The 24,745-nt window shown below is 40.7% G+C and overlaps 1 protein-coding gene across 2 annotated transcripts in view; it reads left to right on the top strand.

Annotated features, from left to right (window-relative positions):
* The window catches only part of zcchc7 (zinc finger, CCHC domain containing 7), a 51,916-nt gene extending 27,274 nt beyond the window's left edge, over positions 1–24,642 (top strand). For both annotated transcript variants that reach the window (XM_004564285.3, XM_076884940.1), the window contains 7 exons: positions 2,628–2,677; positions 3,534–3,671; positions 3,759–3,929; positions 7,636–7,671; positions 19,865–19,960; positions 21,149–21,266; positions 22,714–24,642. In XM_004564285.3, coding sequence (XP_004564342.3) covers positions 2,628–2,677; positions 3,534–3,671; positions 3,759–3,929; positions 7,636–7,671; positions 19,865–19,960; positions 21,149–21,266; positions 22,714–23,327 — 1,223 coding nt within the window. In that variant the 3' untranslated portion in view covers positions 23,328–24,642. The remainder of the gene's footprint in view (positions 1–2,627; positions 2,678–3,533; positions 3,672–3,758; positions 3,930–7,635; positions 7,672–19,864; positions 19,961–21,148; positions 21,267–22,713) is intronic.
* Positions 24,643–24,745: the final 103 nt, after the last annotated feature.

Here is a 24,745-nt window from a genome sequence, read left to right as displayed (position 1 = left end):
ATAGAATCTGTCTGACAAAGTGAAATAGGCTAAAATATGTTAAAAAGCAACACATTATGGTATGATCTAAACTTAAAAACATCTGAAAAACAAAGTCATCGGCATCGATCATTCTGGAAAGGTTTACAGAGCCATTTCTGAGGTTTTGGGAGAACCACAGAGCCATTATCCACAAATGGGGAGAACATGGAACAGCGGCGAACTTTCCCAAGGGGTGTCCGGTGTTCCAAAATTACTCCAATAACACATCAACGACTCATCAAAAAGGTCACAAAAGAACCCAGAACAATATTTAAAGAACTACACGTCTCAGTTACCTCAGTTAAAGTCAAAGTTCACAATTCAATAATCACAAAGAGACTAAGAAAAGATGGCATACACTGGTGATTTGAGGACAAAACCAATGCTAACCAAAAAGAACACAAAGACTTGTCTCACATTTGTCTTACAGTCTTGGGGGTCATCAACATTTTGATGACCCCAACATTTTGAAGACTTTTGGGAAAGACTTTCTGCAGCTAAGCGGATGGCACAACATAGAAGAGCTAACTTGTAAGGCCAGGACTCCGAAATCTGTTCACACCTACAAGCCAGTGGACACTCTTTCAATGATGAGCATGTACACATCCTGGACAGGGAGGAACGCTGCGGGGAGACAAGGTGGCCGTTTATTTTAAAAGGAAAGACCATCTCTTAATTGAGAAGGAGGCCTACATCTTTCACAATCTTTCAGTGCTGTGATTGCAGCCATTACCCAACTCTGTGAATAATACTCATGGCCATTGATCAGTGTTCATTGATCAGTATTTGGCGATCTGTAGTCATGACAATTTATATATTAATGATCAAGAAACTGACCTGACAGCCCATTCTTTGTCAGTGGTGTTAGTTTCAGTCATAATGCAAATGTACCATTTATAAGGCTGGAGAAGCCTGCAGTCAGCTGAGACTGAAGAAGTCACTTGGATGCCTAACAAAACATTTCACCCTCTGAAAAGGCTACGTCCAGATGAACAGAATCAACTTTTTGGGAATCATCTATGATGGTGGATTATATCTGCTTAATTTAAGGAGAAAAAAAGCCCTAAAAAGGGAAACTGATGCATTATCATTCAATTTTAGCAGGCGTGTCAGTTCAGTTAATTAACTTTCTGATTTGCTTCTGCCTGCTACTTTCTCCATTTTCACCTGAGTTATTTCTTTTTCATCCTAAATTAACTTATTTCCGTTCACTTTGCTATACACCTTATAGACATTTGACCACTGCATCATGAATATATAGCAAGAAGATGCAATACAACATCTGTCTGTTGGGATAATTTTTCCTTTTAGAGATGATAGGTATAAGGTAATACCAACATCTTTACAGGTCGTTCTCCAAATTTATCAGCTATGGGAGGACCATCAGGTGATTTTGAGTCAAAATTTCAAGCTTACCTATGTGATGACATTAGGTTGCTTGCATTGGTTTTTTGTTTGCTTGTTTTTGTTTTTTTTTTGGAGGTGAAGGTCGTGGCAGAAAGAAGCCCCATCCAAACAGCAGCCATTTTAATTTGTTTGACAGGGAAGAGAGGTGATAACCTCCCTCCGTAGCCGCTCACCCGGGGAGGAAAGGTGGGGGGGAAAGAGAGGTAGAAAACAACGAGAGAGAGAGCAAAAGCAAAGGAAGGGAGGGCTGAGCAGAATGGCGATAAGGGGCTGGATAGAGTCAGTAAAAGAAAGAACAAACGAGAGTGGTGAAAAAGGAGTGTGGAATATTTGATTATGGCTCAAGGCTGTATATTTGTCTAAAAGCTAAAGACTGTCAACCAGCAAATCGCAGGGGTCGACGGATGGGTGTGACTTTATGTGTGTGTGTGAAAACACGCCAGCTTGTGTGGGTCATTGCTTATCAGAACATAATTTATGCCGAATACACATGTCTGTGTGTTTCTGCGCGTATGTTTGTGTGTATGTTACGATTTCTGGATGTCAGTTACAGTTCTGTGGGCCTGAGGAGAATACAGCGGCCTCCCTCAGGGTGCTGTTAGTGCCACTCTCATACAGATGTGCTGGGCTGCGACTGTGTCAGTTTCTGTGTGTGTGTTTGCGTGTGCGTGTGTGCATGCATACCATTCTCTTACAGGAAACTAAAGTTATTCCTCAGGGTTTCCTGCTGGGGTGGGATCTAGACACTTGAATCTATCAGTTCTTATCAAATATTTGTTCCAATTGTTGTTTAATGTTACTGTGAGAAAAGATTTCAAAAACGATATTTTCCTCTTGTTTTTTTCTCACTCATTTGTCATATAAAGCCCCACGTTTGAATGCAGCTCTGATGTTCATCCATTGTAATTGCTTTTAGGCACTCTTAAAAACCATGGCTCACGACTTGTGTGTGTGAACATGTTATGCTTGGTAACTGCAATCCCTTTGTTATTCTAAAATTTGCAAATTGTAATTGTTCACTTACTTTCTTGTATTAAAGTGCTCATTACCCAGTAACTGATGAATTCATGTCAGGTTTTTTGTGTTGGTTTGTATTACATTCAGGAATAACTAATAAACCTTATAACAGAAAAATAAGAGCCTAGCATAGTCTTCTCCCTTAAATTTGTTTTAAAATGTATTTTCTTCTTCTCTTCCAGATGTTGATGCAGAAGGTGAAACTTGGTTGGTTTCAGACAAAGACAAGGAGGTGGGTGGCAATGAGCAGCTTTTTAGTGCTTTCTGTTTGTTGCCGCTTTGTTTTTGGTTTCTATCAATCAAAATCAACTATAAATAAACATAAAAGCTAGTATTTGCATTACTCATATAGTTTTAACTGTGTTATTTTATACTGAAATGATTATTAAGAGTTCTGGTAAAAAAAAAATCCTAATGCAAGTTCAACATGTAAAGCCAGCTCCATATGTATTATTAAATAACAACAGGCCCCACCTGGTCATGAAACTGCCTGCTCAGTCTGTTGTCCAATTATGTTTGAGCATCTGGGGCACTATGTATGAAAGTGAAAACAGTTAAAGTAATACTTCTGTAAAATCCCTTCAGTCCCATCTTGATTGTTTAGTGTGAAATTCCCGTGGTAGTGTACAGAGAAAAAAATGTGTGTTCGACCAACAACTTAGCGACTCAGTCGTAGCAAAAGTATTGAAATGGCCTCAAACATTTAAGCACTGAAGCTGACAGAATATCCTAGTTAGCCTAGTGTTGGTGACCTATTGCTTAATTTTAATAAAATGCAGCCACACAAACAGCTGACTCCAAATATATATTTATTAAATGTAAACATCAGTAAGTTAGACCCAGTAGCATGAGTTTTTTTCCTCATAGCTGCCAAAAAATATTGAGTTCATCTTGTAAAACTATTGATGCAGCTGCTTTGTCCTTGTGTAATTAACACCAACAACTGACAGAAAAGTGAATGATGAGGCTTTATCGACCAAACACCAAGCACTAAACCCTGTGGCTATATATCCTGTATGGCTACAGAGTTTCTTGATCCTTACACTAACACCGTGATGCCATTAATGCACTAAACTTGTGTTTTTCAGGCTCAAATCTATAACAAAAGAAAAGGTGTCAGGATAGCAGTGCAGCGGGTGTCGAACAGATACTATACTGATAAGAACGTCAACTGCCGAAACTGCAACAATTTTGGACATCTCTCCAAGAACTGTCCTGACCCTAAAGTGAGTCCTGATCACCACATAGTGGCTCATATAGCACTTTTATAAGTACATAAAGGTTCTAACCACGTTTTGTGTGTGTATGTGCAGAAGTTGCTGCCATGCTTTCTTTGTGGGACTCCAGGCCACCCAGCCCGTGACTGTCTCAAAAGGCACTGCAACAACTGTGGCCTGCCAGGGCATCTTTATGATTCCTGCAGTGAGAATTCATACTGGAACAGACATTGTCATCGCTGCAACATGAAGGGACACTACCCTGACGTGAGTATTACACCCACTTTTATTTTACTTGAGAGTCAGACTTGCACTAGATGATCCAGAATTGTGGATATGCAAACATTATACGCATTTCAGAGTGTTGAACATTATATTCCCAAATCATGGGAGCTATGAGAATCCTTCATTTCTCTGTGAAGGTTTCCCATGACGATGGTGAATGTTGTTTCTGTTGGGCAATAACTCCTGGCGTTGTTAGTTGTAAAGCTGATATGTAGTTGAGGTGTTGGCTCTGTGCAGGTCAGTCAGGCTCTTCTAAACTAAAGTAATGTATTGCCCAGCTGAGACTGGAAAGGCCTTTCCCAAAAATCACTTTGCTGTGACTTTAATATTTTCTTCCACTGAAAGTAAGAGACCACAGAGCTCAAACACATGTACACTTATAGTTTTAACCAGAGAGCCAGTTTGACACAAAGAAGCTCAAACTGCATAACAGGACCAAACTGAACACATGCATGTACACATGCTTAAAGCTGAGGGAGGCAACATGTTTTGGGGTAAAATGCATATATGAAGAATTACTGTACACACAACTTCACTTTGCTCTATGATAAAACATGGGAACTGCCACAGATTGATACTGCGGCTTGGGCTTTTAATAAAAATTACTGCTGAACATAGAAATCAAAACCGCCTTCATCACAATAAATGTGGTTTGTTTTTCACTTTTTCTTTCCACTATCATCGTTTTTTCCACCTCTCACTCCCTCCCTCTTTCGCTTTCAGTAATAATGAGTGACCAGGGGTCAGCAAACGCTGCTGTTCACATTAATTGATACACTTCAGTAATTACAGCTTAGTTATGTCTCTGCCATGCTGCATATTCCAGCTATGGGCGCGTGCGTGTGTGTGTGTGTGCGTGTGTTGGCACTGAAGGGTGAATCTAATGACCATCAATGACAATTATCCCGCCGCAGTGTTCATTACCTTGCCCATTTACACTAATGCCACAGAATGGAAAACCCTGCAAGAAGTCAGTCTGTGTCTCTCCACCTCACACCCCACTCTTTCTCTCCCTCTCTCTCTCTCTCTCGCTGTCTCTCTCGCTGTCTCTCTCTCCTTCTCGCGCCCTGTCTCTCCGTCAGTCAGTCATGTACTGTGCTCTGTGTAATGGATGAGTAACCAGGTGAACACCAGAGGGAGAGTGTAGGCCAGGACACACATAACCCAATTTTTTCTTTTTCTCTTGCTCTCTCTCTGTCTCTCTTTCTCTCAATCTCTAAACCCATTCCTTTCAGCTCGTCATCCAGATCTTCAAATTGATCTCATTCTACTCTTTTGCATATTGTTTTCCAACAGCAAACAAATGTGCAAAGTTGTGTGGCATTGTAATTACCTTTTTCTTGGAACGTATCACTTTTTTTCTCCTCTTTTCCTTACACTCACAAATTATACTGTATGTATTAGTGTCTGTGTTTGAGAGAGAAAGAGAGTCAGGTCTCAGTCCCCTGGGCCTTTCTGTGTCTCTCATTAAAGACAGACGGTTGATGGAGCGCGAGTGTGTCGCTCGCCTCGCCTGTCGCCCTCGACAACAACACACTACCCTGGCGGTCTGGAGGGAGAGAGCAAACGGGGGGGGGGGGGGGGTTGAAGAAAAGAAAAGAGCTAGATGAGAGGTGGAGGAAGATGCAGCTGTTGAAATTCATATTTGTTCTTGTATGTATTCAAATCAGAACAGATCACATTAAGCCAGAAAAAGTACCTACTGTTCTCACAGGCTGCTGTTTCAAGGTCGGGATTTGAACCCACACTTGAGGTCAAATTAGTGACTTTTTAGTGGGATTGTAATTTATATATTTTACAAAATATGTTGAGGAACTTTGGTGTGACTGAACAGTGCTGTTTGCACAGAACAGGCTTGAATTTGTCTCCCTCATTCTGTCTCACACACTCTCTTGACTCAGTAGGTATGTAAGTAGATAAATCTTGTTGCCTGCGGCATTTTCAATTTCCCAGTGGGAAGTGGTGGCGGTTTGGAAAGGATGTTGGAACGCTTAAGGAACAGCGTGGAGAAGCCCCGGAGATAATGCTTTAGCCACACTGGGACAAAACGACTGACTGCTTTACTTACCGACTGACTGCAGAGAGACACATGGATAGAAAATAGTTACTGAGAAATCAAGGTGATCAGACTCTAGAGAGAGATGCAAGAAGAGACTTATGGTCTTAGACGGGCAAGCAAATGACTCCGTGGCCTGCCAGGAGTTTCCATTCAGCCTCTGAATGTCTTTCTTGTCTTTTCTCTCACCAGTTAGACTTTCATACCTCTCCCTTGTGTTTTAAAAATCTGATGTTGATGTTTTCAAAATGTTTTGTCCTGATTTTGTGTGTACTGTCAGAGTCCAAGTAAACTGGTATAAATGCAGTTTGGTCCACAGGTTTTTGGACAGTTTATCTGTATTTTTTCCTCTCTACACCAACACAGTGGATTTTAAAAAATCAATATGTGACTGAAGTGTGAACTGCATTTATTCATAGTCCCAAATATTCAGTGGCTCAAAAATAATTGGACAATTGAGTGATAAACAAATTTAGGAGATAAAGAATATGGAGTTGATTCCAAATGTTGAGCTTTAGTAGCTGTTAACTGGATACCTGAGGTCCAAGGTGCTGTCAGTGCAAGTGAAGGACGCAATCATTACGCACATACTTTAGGAGTGGTCAGGTCTACAACCTGGTTCAGTCTTGAAAAGAAGTTATAGATTAGACACAAGAGACACCTTTATGAATGGAAATAACAGAGGGTTTTCAACAAGGTGCAAACCATCGATTCCACTCAAGAATAGGGAGGTCAAAAAACATCTAAAAGAGCCTGCACAGTGCTTTAAAAAACCCTCTTTGAACAGATGAAGCCAAGATTAACGTGCACTAGAATGATGGAAATAGAGAAATATTGAGAAGAAGAGAAGCAGTTCATGGTCTGAAGCATACCACACCATCTGCCAAACATAGTGGAGGAAGCGTAATGGATGACGTGGACATGTATGGTTGCCAGTGGAACTGGGTCACTGTTTTTTTAGATGAAGCAGATAGAAGTAGCAGCATGAACTCTGAGGTGTACAGGGCTGTGCTGTCTGCTCAGCTCCAGCGTAATGTTGCAAAACAGGTTGGACAGCAAATGGATAATGACCCAAAGGATAATGCAGACATTAACTAACAATAATATTCTTCAATGGCCAAGTCATTCACCTGATCTTAGTTCAGCTGAGCATGCTTTTTACTTACTTGATTCATTGAATTTAATTTCAGTTCAGGTTTATTTACATAGCACCAAAGCACAATAACAGTTGCCCCAGTACACGTTTACTGTAAGGTCACTGAAAAAAGAGAGCGTAGGGAGGCAGGACTGAAGACAGACCTGCAGATTTTAAAAGCACAGACTGCAAAAATAAGGACTCCATCTATGTATTAACTACTATAAAACTATTCTCTCATTTTTTTATTATGCCAGTTTGTCCAATTACTTTTGAGCTTTTCAAAATGGGGAAAAGTGACTGTAATTTCTAAACACTTTGTTGAATACTTCATTAAAAACCCTTGAATTAAAGCTGAAATTCTGCACTACAATCACATCTTGATTGTTTGATTTAAAGTTCATTGTGGTGGAGTATAAAAAAAGTGTTGTTTTTTTTTTTTACAAAGCTTTGTAAAAGGTATTTAATGACACAGTGTGTGTGTTTTTCTTTTTCAGGCTTGTCCAGAAATCTGGAGACAGTATCACCTGACAGTGAGTATCTTTTCACAGAAAAACTCTGTCAGCAAGTGTCATAGCAGAATTCTTCACACTCCTTCCATTTCTCCAGTTATTAGTTCTTTTTTTGTGAAAGGAGGCTAATATTGTATCAGGTTCAGTCCTGAAAAATGAGAAAGGTCCCGCTTCTTTTTTAGAAACGATGCCAAAGTCGAACAGACTGTGTGCAGGGGAAAGGAGTAAAGTGTAGGTCAAGTATACCTTTTGGATCAAGGGTTCAGATGGTGTTCAGTAGTTTCCTCTGCTCGCACTCGAATCTTGAGCTCATAGATAAAAATTCTGAGATTTGTATTTTGCGTTTGTCTAATAGCTCTTTAAAATAAGGGAAGCTGCTTTTAACTTGTGGTATGAATTCATACAAATGACAGTAAAAGTGAAAACAGGAAATCATTAAACACCAAATGTGTTTTTGTTTTCTATAGAATGTTTCACCAAATATGTCTTAGTTTAGGTTTGAATTTTTTCTTCAGTGAGTACAAGTGGAAACTTTTGTAAATGTGCATATTTGATTCATTACTTTACTGAAAATATTAAATATGTAACTAATGGTACAAACAATTTTTGTATTATTATATTCATGATAAATTATTTAGCAAAACAAAGGAGGTAAAAGGAGGTGACCTGAGAACAGCAGAACGAGTGGTTTTAAGTGGAAAGTCCCAAAATTTATTAAGCTTGGGAAATTGTGAAAAGCAATTTGTGTGGGTTTAGTTTGCACCACGTTTATGTAGGATTTCTGCTCAGAGTCTGAGTTAAAGCCAAGAAAGATAAAAAAAGAAAAATGATGGTAGTGAGGAGTGATAAAGCCCAATCTAAATAGACATCTTACCTTCTGAAATTTGTCTTAAAAAATACATAAAGCAACATTGTAGTGAAACATATCAATTAATAGCTCATTAAAGTATTTTTCAGTGGAAAATACTAACAAAAATAAATGTACTTAATTGTAAAACTTTGCACTAGCACTAAGCCGGACTCTCACCACTGCTGAATTAGAGTAATTGATCTTCTTGTTACATTTATTTTTGAATCGTCAATCAACGAGGTGTTTCCATGAGTTTCATAGAGGCAAAGGTGTCATGTGATTAGTCAATAAGTCAGTCGTGACTGGTATTGACTTTGCCCTGTAGCAGGTAAGTGAAGCGTGGGGGTAAGAAATATAGTAAAATATTAAAGAAGTACTAAAAGTTATGGGAAACTTGTCCTCCTCCTTTTCTTTCATCAAGTGCTCATGTGACATTAGTGTGTGTGTGTGTGTCTGTGTGAGACAGAAACAATGTGTCAAAGAGTAGAAAACTGTTTGACAGTCACATGGGCCATATGTCAGTGGGGAGGCATTTGCTTATTTATATCTGTGTGTTTGTGTGTGTTTATCCAAAATCTCAAAAGATAACTAGTTTTCTTGGCTTCTTACTTCCATGTGTGTGTGTCTGTATGTTTGTGTGTGTGTGTGTGTGTGCATCTGAGCGAGGGGGTGATATAGACCTCAGCCTAAGAGAAAAGAGCAGCTTGTTTGTCAATTAAAAGACGTGATAAAGCATGAAATGGGCTGCCAACACCACGTGGGACGAGGGAGTGAGAGAGGGGGAAGAAGAGTGTGTGTTTGCATATATCTTGGCATGCACTGTGTGTGTGTTAGGGGAGGTCTGTCACTCTCCTCTATGGAGATTAATTAGCAGGGGCTGTCTAATGAAAAGGCAGCATCGTTAGCGCTAGGGTAGCACGGCGGGAGAGATGGAAAGAGGAGGAGGAGGAAGTGGGAGGAGGGAGCGGGACAGAGAAGTTCCAGGGGAGACGCTGGCAGAGAAGATGGGAGTTGAGTTTAATTGTTGCTCCTGTGTTTGGCGGATGAGCCTCTATGATTTACAGCGGAGTTTCACTTTGAACCACAGACGAAACGAGAACATGCTGACGAAAGTCTCCGGTCGCCTTGCGGGATGATGAAACCATTTTGTTTTTTTGTTCCCCGCTGCACTTCCGCATGTGCGTTTGTGTGTTTGTGTGTGCAATGGTGTGCTTTAACGGGTGGAGGATTGTGACCCAGGTCTAATTGAAGTATTTAAGCCATTTAAGCACTGGGAGCAGAAGGTCGTTACAGATCCAAACTGGCATGGGGGCTAGGGGCCTGCGCAGACACAAACACAGTCTCACACATACAAACACACCCACACACATGCATACACAGAGCTCCTTCTGTTTAAGACAGCCTCATTTTATTCATGATGCTGCTTATGACCCTGAACTCCCCAATGTGAGAAGGTGTGTGTGCGTGCGTGTGTGTGTGTTTGTGTGTGTGTGTGTTCGCTTTGGGAGATGTGACTCTGTCACCTTCCGCTGGGCTCAGCCAGGTGTGAAAAGGCATTCTGTCAGACCTCCCTGCTACTGGGTCCATTTATCCTTCGCTGTGTGTGCGTGCTTGTGTGTGTGTTGGGTCCGTTTATCTTCCATGAGTGTATCTGTTGTCTGCCTGCACCTGGCCCTCAACTAACAAACTCCTCCAAACCACACAGTATAGACCACAAAGCCCTGGGGTATTTACCGAGAAAGTACGATACTGACACACATGGACACACACAAACACACACACTCCTCCTACAAATATATAGAGCAGCAAATGGGGTAAAAAGATATCCACAACATTTTCATTGTGTCTGTGTCATACAGATTTGAGCACCATACAGATTTTTTTAACACAACTGTAGCACTTGTAGAAAATGTAACTGTTTCCTTTTTGAAGAACAGAGTTTACTTCTGCTGTTCAGTCTATCTTTCTTTTTCACTCTCCTACGCAAACACCACTTCACCCACCCACCCACAGACGCCCTGTTTTTTTTCTTCTCCCCCTTTCTTTTCCATTGAAGCTTACAGTGTGGGGTCACTCCTTTTCCTGCAGACCCATGTCACTACCCCCATGTATGTTATTATGTTCTTATGATTTCCACCTAATACTCTACATACTAAATATAACAAAAAAACTCCCAAAATACTGGTATTATCTGGCTGAGGTCGGCCGGTGCAAAGTTCTGCCATCGACATATGTTTTGTTTTCCAGAAGGCCCTGCCGCCAACATGACTTGTTTGAACTTTTCTTTCGGTCTGTTGGTCATATGATTTCTGTTACGTGGGCATGCCTACAACTACACCTGCACTCAAGTTGCTACACAAATGGCTTTTTTAAATTTATACAAATTGCCTTTGGCCACTTCTGCATTGAGGTCAGACTGTGGAAAGTGTGACTAATAATTATTTTCATTTATATTACTGATAAATCTCTCTGATTTTATAGATTAATAAATATTTTTGCCACTGGTGATATTTCAGATTTATAGTGTTTATATGATTGAAATAAAATAGAATGGCACACATTGGTGAATTATTACATATACACCACATAATCAGCTTTAAAGACCAGTTAAATATCTAATGGGCCAATTGAACAGTCTTTTTGACAAGAGGCTAAAAGAACCATATTTCTATTTCATAGCTAACTACACGCAAGACAAAAAAGAGGAGGATGAGAGGACAGAGAAGGACAGGGTGGAAAGACTGAAGTCATGTAGGGACCAGTAGGAAAGCACGATTAAGGGGGGGATGGATGGCTGGAGGGATGATTGGATGGGGAGCGAGGTTTAGTGACCTGCTATCTGTATTCTGGCTGCTTTAATTCATGTAAATATCATGCATAAATGTGTGCATGCATACACACAACAAACATACAACTCCCAGTCACTTTTTTTTCTTGGTGCCCAGACCCTGCTCTGTTGCATTAAGACCAGAGTGCCACCCTCTGGTAGAAAGTGAATGCTCCCTTGCCTTTAACCAATGAGTGTATGTGAAGTGGGAATTATCTTTCTTCTAACTTTTGAGACTCTGAACGAGGGTTAAAGCTCAAGCAAACGTCCGGAATGCTTGTTTTTTTACTTTAATAGAGATCAAGTGTCTTTACTAAAGAAAAAGAAGAAGTAGTTTCAATGTGTTTCACCTTTATAGCAGAAATATATGTATGAACAAGGGAGAGGGAGGAAGGCAGAGGCAGTTGGAGAGGGTGGGGGAGAACTGCTGGAAGGCGGGTGGGGGTTAATGGTGAGTGCATTAAACGGTGAAGGAGACAAGAGAGTGAGCAGAGAGAGTGAATCAGTGCGCCCAGAAGCTGATTGGTGCAGGTATATCGGTGTGTGAGCATTGATTGGCCTCCCTTTAGATAGTAATGGTGACACCTGTACATCGGTGTTTATTGATCAGCAGCTCTGCCGAGTGTGTGCGTGCGTGTGTATGTGTGTGCTGAGCCAATCTTGCGATCGTGTCAGGGTGTGTGAATTGATCTTTTCCTGTGGGACAGGTGTGTAAATGTGTCGGGGTTGCCCGTGAAAAAGCGCTCCGTGACCTTCCTAGTCGACTCCAAAATGAAGCCGTTTTAACTCCCCCTCTCTTTCTCACCTGACTGCCTTTCTTTCCCCTTTCATTTAGCATGTTGTACCCTTTTATACATTTTTGTCTGTCCGTCTTTCTTCAGAAGGTATGCTCAGTTCACACATGTCTTTGTTAGCGCAAGGTTAGGACATTTTGCCCCTTAAATCCTCTTATTTCTATAGGAAAAAATGTCTCGTTAAGACAGTCGACTTTTCCAAGGTACAAAATATTTCAGGAATCCTCATTTTCTTTTCTTTGTCTGTTTTAAGTTGAGCAGAATGAATAGCTGAAGAAAAAGCTTTACTCCAAAGAGGGTCTCCCTCAGATTAATTGTGAAAAAAGACAGTTTAAAAAAAAAAAAACTTTAATAAATGTTACGTCACAGGTAACCCTGAAATCCCTCCGCTGTTGTGTAAAATAGACCTCAGTAGTGGTCGGATGTTTTGGCTGGTTTCTGTGGGCTTTATGACTTTGGTTTATATGACCGTTTAGAAATAAATATATTTACTGGATATTTAGAGGTAAATGGTAGATAATGTGTGTAATCTGATTTTTAATGGACAGAAAAGAAACATGGCTGCACTTTAGCTGTTATTCTGGTTTGAATTTATAAACATTTGTATTATTTCAGTGCAATATCATAAATGTTTTATTGCAGTAATATTAAATACAATGAAGACTGATCAAATCCTGGTGTTATTTTACAGTTAACACATTTAGATATTGTATTTGATTTTGTACGGAATTAAATTGCTGTCTGCGTTCACACAATTATTAAGTGGTATTGTTTGCTGACCTCTCTCTGTGATTGGCACACCATCTTCACCTTCATAAAAGTAAATGTTTTAGTGCTCTGAGTGTCCAAATGAGACAGATTAAGCAAAAGCATTAAGAGAAGATTGTCCTGCTGCCCACACCAGCTGCGTTAAAGACAAATGAACAACTCTGATTGTATTCCTCCTATCGAAGTCCTACTTCTGCGCTGAGATCAGCCTTGGGCTTTTCTGTACACTGTGTGAAGATAGAGCGCCATTCAGTGGTCAAACAGGCAACTGCACTCCCATACGGATGCAGGGGAGGGATTTTAAGCCAGATCTTTTCAGGAGGTTTTTTTAACATCAAAAGTATTTTTACCCAGCATAACAGAACATGAATGGACTTGTGTGTTTAATTTCACAAGTAGTCTACACACATTAAACATCTCTGAACCCACCCGCCCCTCTTTCCCACCAAACAAGAAATGAAACCAACAAATACAACATGAAACACACAAACAAAAAATGATGTTGCCTTGGAGGATCAGAGGTAAACTGATTTTTTTTTTTGGGGGGGGGAAAAGCCAACACTCAACCAACCAACAGAATAAATATTCAGGGGGACGGCACAGACAATGGCGGAAGCATAAATGTTACCACGAGGCAGTACATGGATATGGGAACAGAAAAGAAGGCAGAAGAGCTTAAAAATCAGACACTTAGGAAACAGTAAGACATTATATGAAAGTTACAGCATACTCAGCCAAAGGTGCTGCTGTTAAAAGTCTAATTAAACCAGTGTAGGCTGTAAGTTTGCATAGAGAAATGGTTTTATATGAATGAACACTTAACTGTCACTCAGACAAAACTTAATTAAAATCGCACTCTTTCCCGCAGTAATAATATACCAACATTAAGTCTTCTCACAGGTTTAAGTTTGATCTTTATTCCACTTTTTGTTCTGTCCTTTCTTCTGTTTGGCTGACCGCTCTTTTTTTTTTTCTTACAAGAATGTCCTCAATTCAAAGTGTGCTCTGTAAAAATCCTTTAAATCCACATCTATTCAGTGAGCTGTTTTTGCTGTCTCATCATTGTACAGTACAGACTGTCCAGTCTTCTCACCTCGCCGTGTCAAAAGGCCCTCAACTCTTTATTCTCCCTCAGACTGAAGCGCTAACAGCACCGGAGGAAGGGGAAGGTGTTTGTGAAAGGAAATGGCTTTTGTGTGTCTTCAGTAGTCAGACGGATAGCACAGTTCATAAAGCAGCACAGGGCGCCTTATAACAATCTAACTTCAGATGATTTATTTTAATTTCAGTTTCTCATGTCATCAGCATATTGTCATTTATAATAATCAGTTGTTTCGATTGTTTCAGTCATTATTAAGGAATCATGTTAGAATTTATTGGTACGGGCTTTTTAAGAGTCCCAGTTTCTGTTTTATGTCATGTTAAACTGATTATATTTGAATCGCATGTTTTAAAAACAAGATCCTATACGCGGATTTTTCTAAAATCATCAGATTTCTGGAAGGAAAAAGACAAATTAATTATTAAGCAACATTTAGTTGTATGACAAATCATCACCTTGTACCAAACTTGCAAGAACAAAGAGTGTTTAAACCTCAATGGCATTATGTTGTTTGTTATTACACTGTTATTACATTGTCACTTAAATTTTTACATAATTGATTGAAATTTTTATATATATATATATATATATATATATATATATATATATATATAAAAATTTAGATTAACAACGCTGAAAGCAACAACCCTTTCAGGAACCAAATCCATATGTACCAGCCACTACGAAGACTAATATCATTTTTATAAATATTTAAATTGAAATAACTTTATCAAATATGTGAAGAACTGTATTTGGTTGTTTGAAGCCAAATTTTGATCAAATTTATTTAGTAAAACTGCATTTTTTTTAGTTCATTCCCTCATGGCGACATTATGCAGACAAACTAGTTCTGCTTGTTTGGGGTTTTTAGGTGCTTCCCTTCCCAAAATACTTTGTTCAAACTACAAACAAAGGCTTAGAGGTCCTCATCAAAGCTTGCACACACTTTGCTATCCTCAGTAAGAAGACCAGGGACTCTGTATTTTGGAGTTTATTAGTATTTGGTAAAAGTGTCTTTAGATAATCTACTGGATGCACATGCAGGACCATAGGAATGTAAACAAATGCACATGTTCACGCACACACTCACACACAGGTGCAGTGTTATCAGAGGTCTTGCAGGCTTGCAGGTCATTGTGAATTTCCGCTTAGCTGGATGGTGTCGATTTGTGTGTGTGTGTGTGTGTGTGTGTGTGTGTGTGTGTGTGTGTGTGTAGCTGGCTGAGAATGTAAAATTAGGATTTGAAATACTGACCAGAGCATAAAAGACGCGGTCCATCTGTATGTAGTATATCTAAATCCGTGTCTCTCATGTCCATACGTGTTGTCTATGGGTCCTATATTTAATGAAAACACAGCCTCACGCTGGCCACAGCAGAAAAGAAGCCTCTCCACTCAGCAGTGAGCACTAAGAAAAGAAATCGTACAACTTGGTTTTGAATAGATTAGCTTGTATCCCCTGTTCCGCCTTCCACGGTGTGACCAGATTACCGCCACTTGCTGCCCCTAAAGGGGGGTTTTCTCCAGAGGTGGCAACCCACCGCCTCCCAGCTCTGCATCACATTATCGTTACATTCCAGGAGCATTTTTTTTTCCTCTCTAAAGAAAAAAAAAATCCAGACTCGTACTGATTGTCTACAAACTGATTGACCAACTGACAGGAAGAGATAGGAAGAGCCTCTGGGAATTGCACTGTGTGAGTGTGAGTCCTAACCGGGTGCGGGGTTAGGGTTTCGGTCTTTGTGAACTGGGAGACACAAAGAGGGCAGGAATCACATCTGGTTATTTGGAGGATCCACTTCCTCTTCCTCATTCATGGCCTACCTAACTGCAAACATGCCCACCTCCACCTTCAGCAGTCTCCTTAAGCAGATGGATTTTTTTCATTCCTGTTGATGAGTGACAGTAAACACGGTTTATATGCTTTTTTTTTTTTTAATTATTCCATAACAAAAGGAGGATTAATGGTTAGGTCTGCAGTTCATTCAATGCATCCTGTCTGGGAAGATGTACACCTTACAGCCATTTCATCTCTCTGATTCACAACAGTCTAATTAATCCTCCCTGTTAACCTAATATGTACATAGTGGTATGTTGCGCGCGCACACACACACACACACACACACACACACACACACACACACACACACACACACACACACACACACACACACACACACACACACACACCACAAGGCTCTGTTTGTTTTGGTATGAGCCCAGTAGTCTTGTGTTGTGAGGCTGCTCTCTATGATAAAGCATGCAGAGTTGGTCCCCTGTGGGTCCAGTAACATATGCAAACGTCTCCCTATTGCTGCAATAACATATGCAAAACAGCGCTGCTGGCCCCGGCCCCTATGCTCCCACCACCCGTTACTGTTCAGATCCCGCCCCCCTCTCCTCTTACACACACACAAGCCTGTTTGCTTCTCGGATTTTGTTTGATAACTGTGTGTGTGTCTCAGTGTGTGTGTGTGTGTGTGTGTGTGTGTGTGTGTGTGTGTGTGTGTGTGTGTGTGTGTGTGTGTGTGTGTTCCTTCAGATTTTAGTCTGTAACAGTCTGAGCTTTGTGTTGGCCGAAGGATTATCACAGCTTTGCCACCAGCAGCTAAGGCAAGGAGCAGAGGCGAGCAGGGCTTAGAGAGACACGGTGTATGTGTTGGGACAACTGTGGGAAAACACATTTGTGTGTGTGACAGGGAGAGAGTGCTCATGTATCTGTGCGTGCATGCATGAGAGGCCACGGATGGTTGGTTGTCTATGTCCACATAGTGGAGCCCTCAGGACCTTCTCAAATACCCTCGTACAAACTAACACACACACAAAAACTAAACCAACGCGTCATTCCTCTTCCCAGTTTCAGTCCTTTTTTTATTTTTTAGGTCAGGCTGGCTTTATGCTTTATGTGTGTGATCAAAAGCTCTTTAGGTATCAAGGGAGTCTCTCCTGTTGTGTCTGATGCTGAAAGTCTCTTCTAATGCTTGTAAGCAAGTTTATGAAGAGACATGGACATTCTCAGGGTCTTTTGGGAAATGTTTAGGTAAAGCAGATATTTTTTGCTCATGTGCAGGGTTTGTTTGTGGTTCAATCCCTGTCTGCTCCAGTCTTCATGCCATTGTGTCCTTGGGCAAGACACTGAACCCCGAGTTGCTGTCTGTAAAATGACACTCGAGTGTAAATGTGTGTGATTGTTAGATAGAAAGCACTTAGCTGCAAAAAAAGCTTGTGCAAATGTGGTATGTTGTATAAAGCACTTTGAGTGCTTGGATGGAGTAGAAAATGCACTATATAAGAACCAGTGTATTTTCTATTTAAAAACAAAAAGATGATTTCCTGCAGTATGTGCCTATTTACCTAGAGCACTGGGTCACTCTAACTTTTTTGACTGCTAAAAAATATAAAAGGAAGAAAAAAAATCACTCTGTAGGTGAACGAAAATGCATAAATACTGAAACAATCAGACTTTGCATCAGCAAAGATACCATTTTCTAATTAAATCTTTTCAAATTAGCTACATAGTTTCTTTTCTTTTTTTGAGGTTGCATGAAATACCTTACTGTGAGTAATGATCACTGTGCATCACAGCCAACGGTCCCAATCTTTAATTCAGGTGTTTTCAGTCCCATTACCACAGGTGTATAAAATCAAGCACCTAGCTGTGCAATCAGCCTTTATAAACACTTTTTTAAGAATGAGTCTTTCTAAAGAGCTCACTGACTTTGCGTTTTGTCCTGTGATTGGATGCCACCACTGCAGCAGGTTAGTCTGTTACATTCATTCCCTCCTACATGTTTCCCAATTAGCTATAAGTCATATTTTTGAAAGTGTTTAGGAATCTCTGAAATGATCTGGCCGAACATGTAAAGTTACAGAGCAGTATCAGCAAGTGCCGAGGCGAATAGTGTGTAAAAGTCTAAATGTCCTCTGGTGTTAACATCAGCACAAAAACTGTGTTCCGACAGCTTCATGTGTTACCACGACTGAGCAACTCCTGTAGGTGACATGTGCAGGTGGTACATGTGCTTTTGTCCATGTAGTGTAGCATCCACTGATGACCACCACAGCCAGCTGTGTTATTCAGGTTTTGATGGAGGTGTAATTTTTTTGTTTTTTGTTTTTTATTGAAATACTTATCTTAACCCACCAACTGACAAACATTAGCAGTGCTAGCATATAATGGCTTCCCCTTATCTAAACAATTATTTTAGCTCTTTATTCAGTCCTGTTCATTATTGGTGATTATTCCACTCAATGTTGGTACATGGCATTAATACGAAGCGAGTAGACTCTCCATAGACATAATCTGTGTAACTCAAGTTAATGCCCTTCACTCGCTATGAGTGATCCAGAACTGAACACATACCGACCAACAAGGAAAACATGTTGTTTTGCATAGCCATTGATGTTGACTCCAGTTTCCCACTCGGTTTAGACTTCAGTGGAAATGTTCCTGCTGCAAATTTATACTAAAATTATGTGTCATATTAGCTGTCGCTGCACAGCCATAGCTGTCACTCCTCACTAAACCATTTAAAAAAGATTTAGAAAGGCACCAAGCTGCGGTGATCCCTTAGGGCCTCACTCTGTTTAGATGCCCGTGATAGGCAGTGTGAGATCAGAACAAGGAGAGGAAATGAGTGAGGGATAAACGTTCATCCCGTTAATTAATATCGGATGAGGCAGAGAACTCCTCGCATGCACACGCACATTCACACCAGGTATTCACACAACTATCACAGGTTGGTGTGAGAATAAGAGGGGGATTTCGTTTCTCTCTCTCTTTTTTTCTCCGATGTCTCTCGTGCTTTCATTCATTCTGTGATCAGAGTATGTGGAGATAACGCAAGCCCAAGGTCAGGGAGAGGGAGAGACAGAGGGAGACCTACAGCCAATTTACATGAAAGATGAATGGAAAGAGGGGCAGGAAGGGTGGAGGTCGGGTGGGGGGCTCGAGACAGGGGCTGTGATCTCCTTGGGGTGCACATGTGTATGTGTGTGTGTGTGTGAGAGAGAGTTTGTGCTTGCGAGAGGTCTGTGATCTCCTGGCCTTTGTGATGGAGATGGGCCCGGCAGGCCTGACCCGATAATGACGCGACGCTCTAATAGCATTCATCCTTTCTGCCGCAAAACTACTCAAGCGGAAAAGAGAGGGAGAGAGAGGGGAAAAGTGTGAGGTGTAGATGTGGGTTTGCAGGGGTGTGTACGGAGGAGAGGGTGAAGCGGGAGGGGATGGGGAGGTTACCTAAGCTATGTTTAAGAAATGACGTGGGGCGCAAATCATTTGTAATCTCGGAATCAGGGATGAGAGAGAGGGAGGGGGCAATTTCTGCGCAGTTTTGTGGTTGTGTGTTTTGGAGAATAGCATTAGGGGTGTGTGTGTGTGTGTGTGTGTGTGTGTGTGTGTGTGTGTGTGTGTGTGTGTGTAAGTGTAACATTAGCAGTAAATGCACTCTGCCTGTGTCTCCTCTCTCTCTCTTTATCAGTGTATATTAGCTGTGGGCGCTGGAGCATGGAAGGCTTTCAGAACACTGGCCCATAGGGGACGGGACCCCGTGTCCAACAAACACTCACACACACACACAGTCTGACGCACACAAACACAAACACACACAGTTACTTATCATACAGGGTCATTACAGGCCTCTAACTATACCTCGGAAATCAGTGGTTTATATCAGCGCCCCATATTCTCTGTACAATACACTGCAGTCCGCTTCATTGAGAGCATGGGAATGATGGCAGAGGAGAGGGAGAATGAGACAGAAATGGGAGGTTAAGCCACCGTTTTATTGTGTCCATCGTGTTTATCGGGGGGGATCCGATTGTGGTTTTTATTTAAAAATATATTTTTGATTATTTATTTTTTTTAACAGACTAAGCATGGCCCTCCTGTGAAGCAGCAACCAAAGCCCAGCAGACACTCTCATGCCTACTGCTACAACTGCTCACAGAAGGGACACTTTGGCCATGTAAGTAACCCTCACTGTCTTTCTTTAGTCTACGCTGAATTGTCTGTTATATTACATGTGTAGGTATTTGCCATTTTGTATACACCAAAAGAATAAAGGCCAAAGTGGAAGCAGATTCTTTAAAACAAAAAGAAACAATATTTTCTTTAAGGGATATATTTAATTGTAAGTACTTTTATTATTTGATTAAATAATTCTTTACTACTACTGTTAGGTCCAGTACTGCCTGACTGAGAAAAGTCACAAAATGATCTCATAATTTCAGTTTACGCAGCAGTTTGAGTCAGCAAGTTGAAATTTTGAACTAATAGCTTAAAACTTCAGCTTGGCTCTTGACTGGCAATTTTTATTTTTTTTGTGTGTGTTTTTTCCATTGTAGAAACAAGCTTCCATGACCCATTTGAACCAGGAACAACCCTGAAATTCTTCCAGCTTCTATGTTAAATAAAAATAAATAAATTCTAAGAGTTCTCACTATTTGTATTCTAAAATTTCATAAACGCTAAGCTAAAATATCAAATCATCAATAGCTTGCTGCAAAGTCGTCACGTGAAGTTAAAGATATAAATTTTTTGCAGCTTAGTTATGTTGAGAGGTTAATTTATACTTAACTCATTCACTGCCATTGACGTCTATAGACGTCAATGGCAGTCAACGTAAATTGAACTGAAGCCCACCAGCAGTAAAAGTAGACCTGCAAGGAGGTGCAGGGTTTGCGCACGTAAGGGATTGCGCAGTGAGACAAAAATGTGGTGCAAGTGGTGGTGCAAGTCTTGTTGTGTTTCACTGCCAGCCATTTTCAAACGGCTGGCAGTGAAACACAACAAGAGTTAAAAGGCTATGCCAGCTTTATTACGAGGCTCAAATAGCAGCTTCATACAGATGTTTCTGGTCAAAATGGACTTTTTTGACAGCGGATAAGGAAACAAACACACAGACAGAGATTATTGTAGTAAGATATAACCTCCTACAGGTTTTTGTAATCAACAGCGTATTTCACATCCAACGTCTTCGGGTTTACTCATCAGGTTCCGCATGCGCAGAGTTGTTTTTTCTACAGATTCTAAAAGTAACATAATCAGCGGGATTTCTGTAGGATTGGATTTGACCTCATGTGCTGCGTTTTTATTATGTCATTTTAAATATATTGCAGGCCTTTTAATTCTGTGTCTTGTGTGTTTTCCACAGGCATGTATAAGACAGAGGATGTTCAGTGGAGTGCATCCCACAACCTCATTGATTAACCACTATGACACTGTGGAAGAGATAAGCCGCAGACAACACAGGATAAAGATCAGGGCTAAAGGTAAATCACATAAAGAAATAGGCCAGTAAATATCTATCCTTTTTATGGCTGCAGCTATTATTCATTTTTAGGCCAACGCCTCTTAGTAGCGTGTCTTGGTCTAGGCGCAGTACTAAGCTTTCCTCCATGGGCTAAAATCCTTGGGCTATATGCTTAAAAGCCTGGTCTGTGCCAGGACACCAACTAATTTAAATAAACTCTACCAATTCTGCCAAGAAGAGCGGGCAAGTGTGCAGCCGGAATTATACCAGAAGCTTGCTGATGGCCACCAAAAGCATCTGAATGAAATTCAAAATTGTGCACTTGCTTCTTAAGTCATTAAATGGTAAATGCCCTGTATTTGTATAGCGCTTTACTAGTCCCTAAGGACTCCAAAGCACTTCACACTACATTCAGTCATCCACCCATTCACACACGCATTCACACACTGGTGATGGCAGCTACATTGTAGCCACAGCCACCCTGGGGCGCACTGACAGAGGCGAGGCTGCCGGACACTGGCGCCACTGGACCCTCTGCCCACCACCAGTAGGCAACGGGTGAAGTGTCTTGCCCAAGGACACAACGACCGAGACTGTCCGAGCCAGGGCTCGAACCGGCAACCTTCCGATTACAAGACAAACTGCCAACATTTGAGCCACGATCGCCCCACAGCATTAGTGACCTATGCTGTGCAATCATTCCCCCCTGAAAAAAGAACTGTTCAAAGCAATAATTAAAAGCTGTTCAGCGTGTGAACCGTAGTGTTGCACAGTTGCATATGAGAAAACCGTGTTTGGAAAAAAACTAAACACAACATATCAGCAGAAACACCTCACACCATCTGTTAAGCACGTTGGTGGAGGCGTGAAAAATTGTGCTTGTTTTGCATCCACTGCAGTCTACTGTGAACTCCTCTGTATACCAAAGTATTGTAGAGGCTTGGCTGAAAACAGAACAGTGATTAAAGCACAGCAGGAAAATGAAGAGAATCAAGGTGATGCAGTGACTGAGTCAAAGTCCAAACCTCAGCCTGTGCCCGTGCTCAGCAATGATTTGGCGAAGAGAACTGTGCACAAACAAGTGCCTGCAGACTGAAGCAACATTGTAAAGAAGAGGGGGGGGGGGGGGGAATTCCTCCACAATCATGTCAGATACTGACAAAGTCGTGCAAAAAAATTACTTTTGTCAACTTTTTGCTCCTAAAAATTGTTTCATAACCTATTCGGTCCTTGGGAGTACTTAGCTCTTCAGACTCTGCTTCAGCATTTTGGCGTCGCTTTGTTAAACAGATATTAGTCATGTGAGGTTGTAGTTAAATGCTGTTAAGGACCAAATTAATATTTTATGTCTTGGCACATAAGAGTTTTTATCCATCTGACTTTGTTTTTTCAATCATAAGAGAAAAAGATGAAAATCATCTAATCAAATCAGATCCAATTAATTATTTTTGTTTTTCTTTCCCCAGAACTGAAGAAAAATGGCGGTTTTCAATCTTTTTCTGAGGCCCTTCTCACACCAGGACCCCCAAAGAAGAAACAGAAGATCAGCTTTCATAAAACCAACCACCAGTCCTACCATACCCCTCGTCATACTCCTAACAACCACAATCCCAGGCCCAGCCATTTATTTTTTAATAATAATGACTTAAGTGCTGCAACACCCAAAACAAAAAAGTTTAATAAGTACAAACAACAGGAAAGCATAGGCAATGTTAAACCATGGAAACCTAAGAGACCTGTGCCCACCTCGAGAAACCCGCTGCCAGCCGCTAAACCAATTTTCGATGAAGCAGAAGACTTTCCCAGAGGGGGAGGGATGGGAGAGAAGAGGAAGAAGAGGAGAAAGAAGAAGAAAGTGAACCATGTCCCTTCAGCACAGCCAGGGGGACACACAGAGAAAAGATCTAATCCTCTCTTTGGCTCTGTTGGAGGAAAGGTGCATGGGCCTAAAGCAAAGCAAGAGAAGAGAAAAAAGAGGAAAAATCAAGCCCCCGCGACTGCTGACAAAAAAACTGGTGCGCAGATGTACCCTGCAGACGATAATCTGTTCTTCATTAAACAAAGAAAGGGCAGAAGATAGCATCTGTTTGTGTGAGGTTTCAATGTCAGAGTCTGTCAGGGCTCTGATCTCTAAAAGCAAAAGTTAAGACCGTGACTTTTAGGGGCGTGTCGCACGTTTCGTTAACTCAGGTCTCGACATAAATACCTGAAATTATTGTGGCTTTAAGGGCCTTCATGGGACCTTTTCACAAAATATTTTAACAACAGTCAAGAGTTAGGTGATGTGTATGATTTTTGGAAATATTAAAAGATGCTTCATTTAGTTGCTTCACCTCCAGGGTCCTGATTTTGTTCACAGTGGCTCGAAGTCACATTGTGATGCTTGAACAGAGCAGCATCTTTAATCTTGTTAATAACAGCTTAAAACGAGTCAGAACGCTGAAGCTGTTTATTTACTTTCCCCATGTGGTCAGTGTGAGAATACAGCTGTCCCCAGATTTAAACAGGAAGTGGCCCTTATGTTTGGAAATTGACTATGTATAAACAGCAGTTCACAATTTAGTTAGTCCAGTAAGTCACAGTTCTGTGGATTTTTAATGAAAAAGGATCATGGCCTGAAAGGAATCTGGATAATATTTGCGTAAAACCAAAAAGGTTTACTAAAACAGTTTCAGGAGTAATGGTGACTTAAAATTTATTTCTTCCCATTGGTTCCATCGTGTTGCAAAAGTCTCATTTTAAAAAAAGAAAATTAAAAATATTTGCAAGTTCAATAAGCTGATTTCCCTGTGCTTCTGCTTTGAAAGTAGTTTTTTAATGTTGCTGCTGCTCTTGGAACCAGAAGCCAGTGTATATTTAAACACGTGTTTGTTACTAATTTCATTTTCAATTTTAACTGAAGGGTAAACTGCTGCTCTTTTCTGTAACCAACCCATGCGCTTGTAATTTTTCTGTATTTATGAGCACTAATGCATCTGTTACGTACAGACTAATAGAGCAGTGATGAAAAATCAGCAGACGCCTATTTAACCGTGATCCTCTGTCATTTGATGTTGGAGAACTCTGTCAAACCTGAAAAAGATCGCTTCAGTCAGAACACAAGTATTTCTTGTATTTATTGAAGGTGATCACTTTCAGGAATGTTTTCTTGTAAGCGGACAAGTGGACTCAAACCACTGGTCCCAGATAACATGCATCACTAACATGTGGCCCCAACAGTGTTGATCATTTAAAATCAGTTGTATGCGTTCTTATTTGTTATTGTCGTAGCTAAATGAAACCCTGAAATAGGAAATCGTGTGAAGTGATCCCTTTGTAATATGACCACTGGTTATTCAAAGTGTCTGAGGAAAAATAAAACTTGAATCTCTTCTGTGATTGAGGAAGAAAGCTTGGATTGCTTCTGCGCTCGCAGTTCTTTTTTCTTATCTTCAGTGTCATTGTTATTCAATACAATTCATAGCACTTGGCTCGGGTTGATAAATGTCATAGTGGAGG

Source organism: Maylandia zebra, linkage group LG6 (genome assembly GCF_041146795.1).
Source record: "Maylandia zebra isolate NMK-2024a linkage group LG6, Mzebra_GT3a, whole genome shotgun sequence".
Taxonomy (NCBI): domain Eukaryota; kingdom Metazoa; phylum Chordata; class Actinopteri; order Cichliformes; family Cichlidae; genus Maylandia; species Maylandia zebra.
This window is presented reverse-complemented; position numbering and strand designations above follow the sequence as displayed.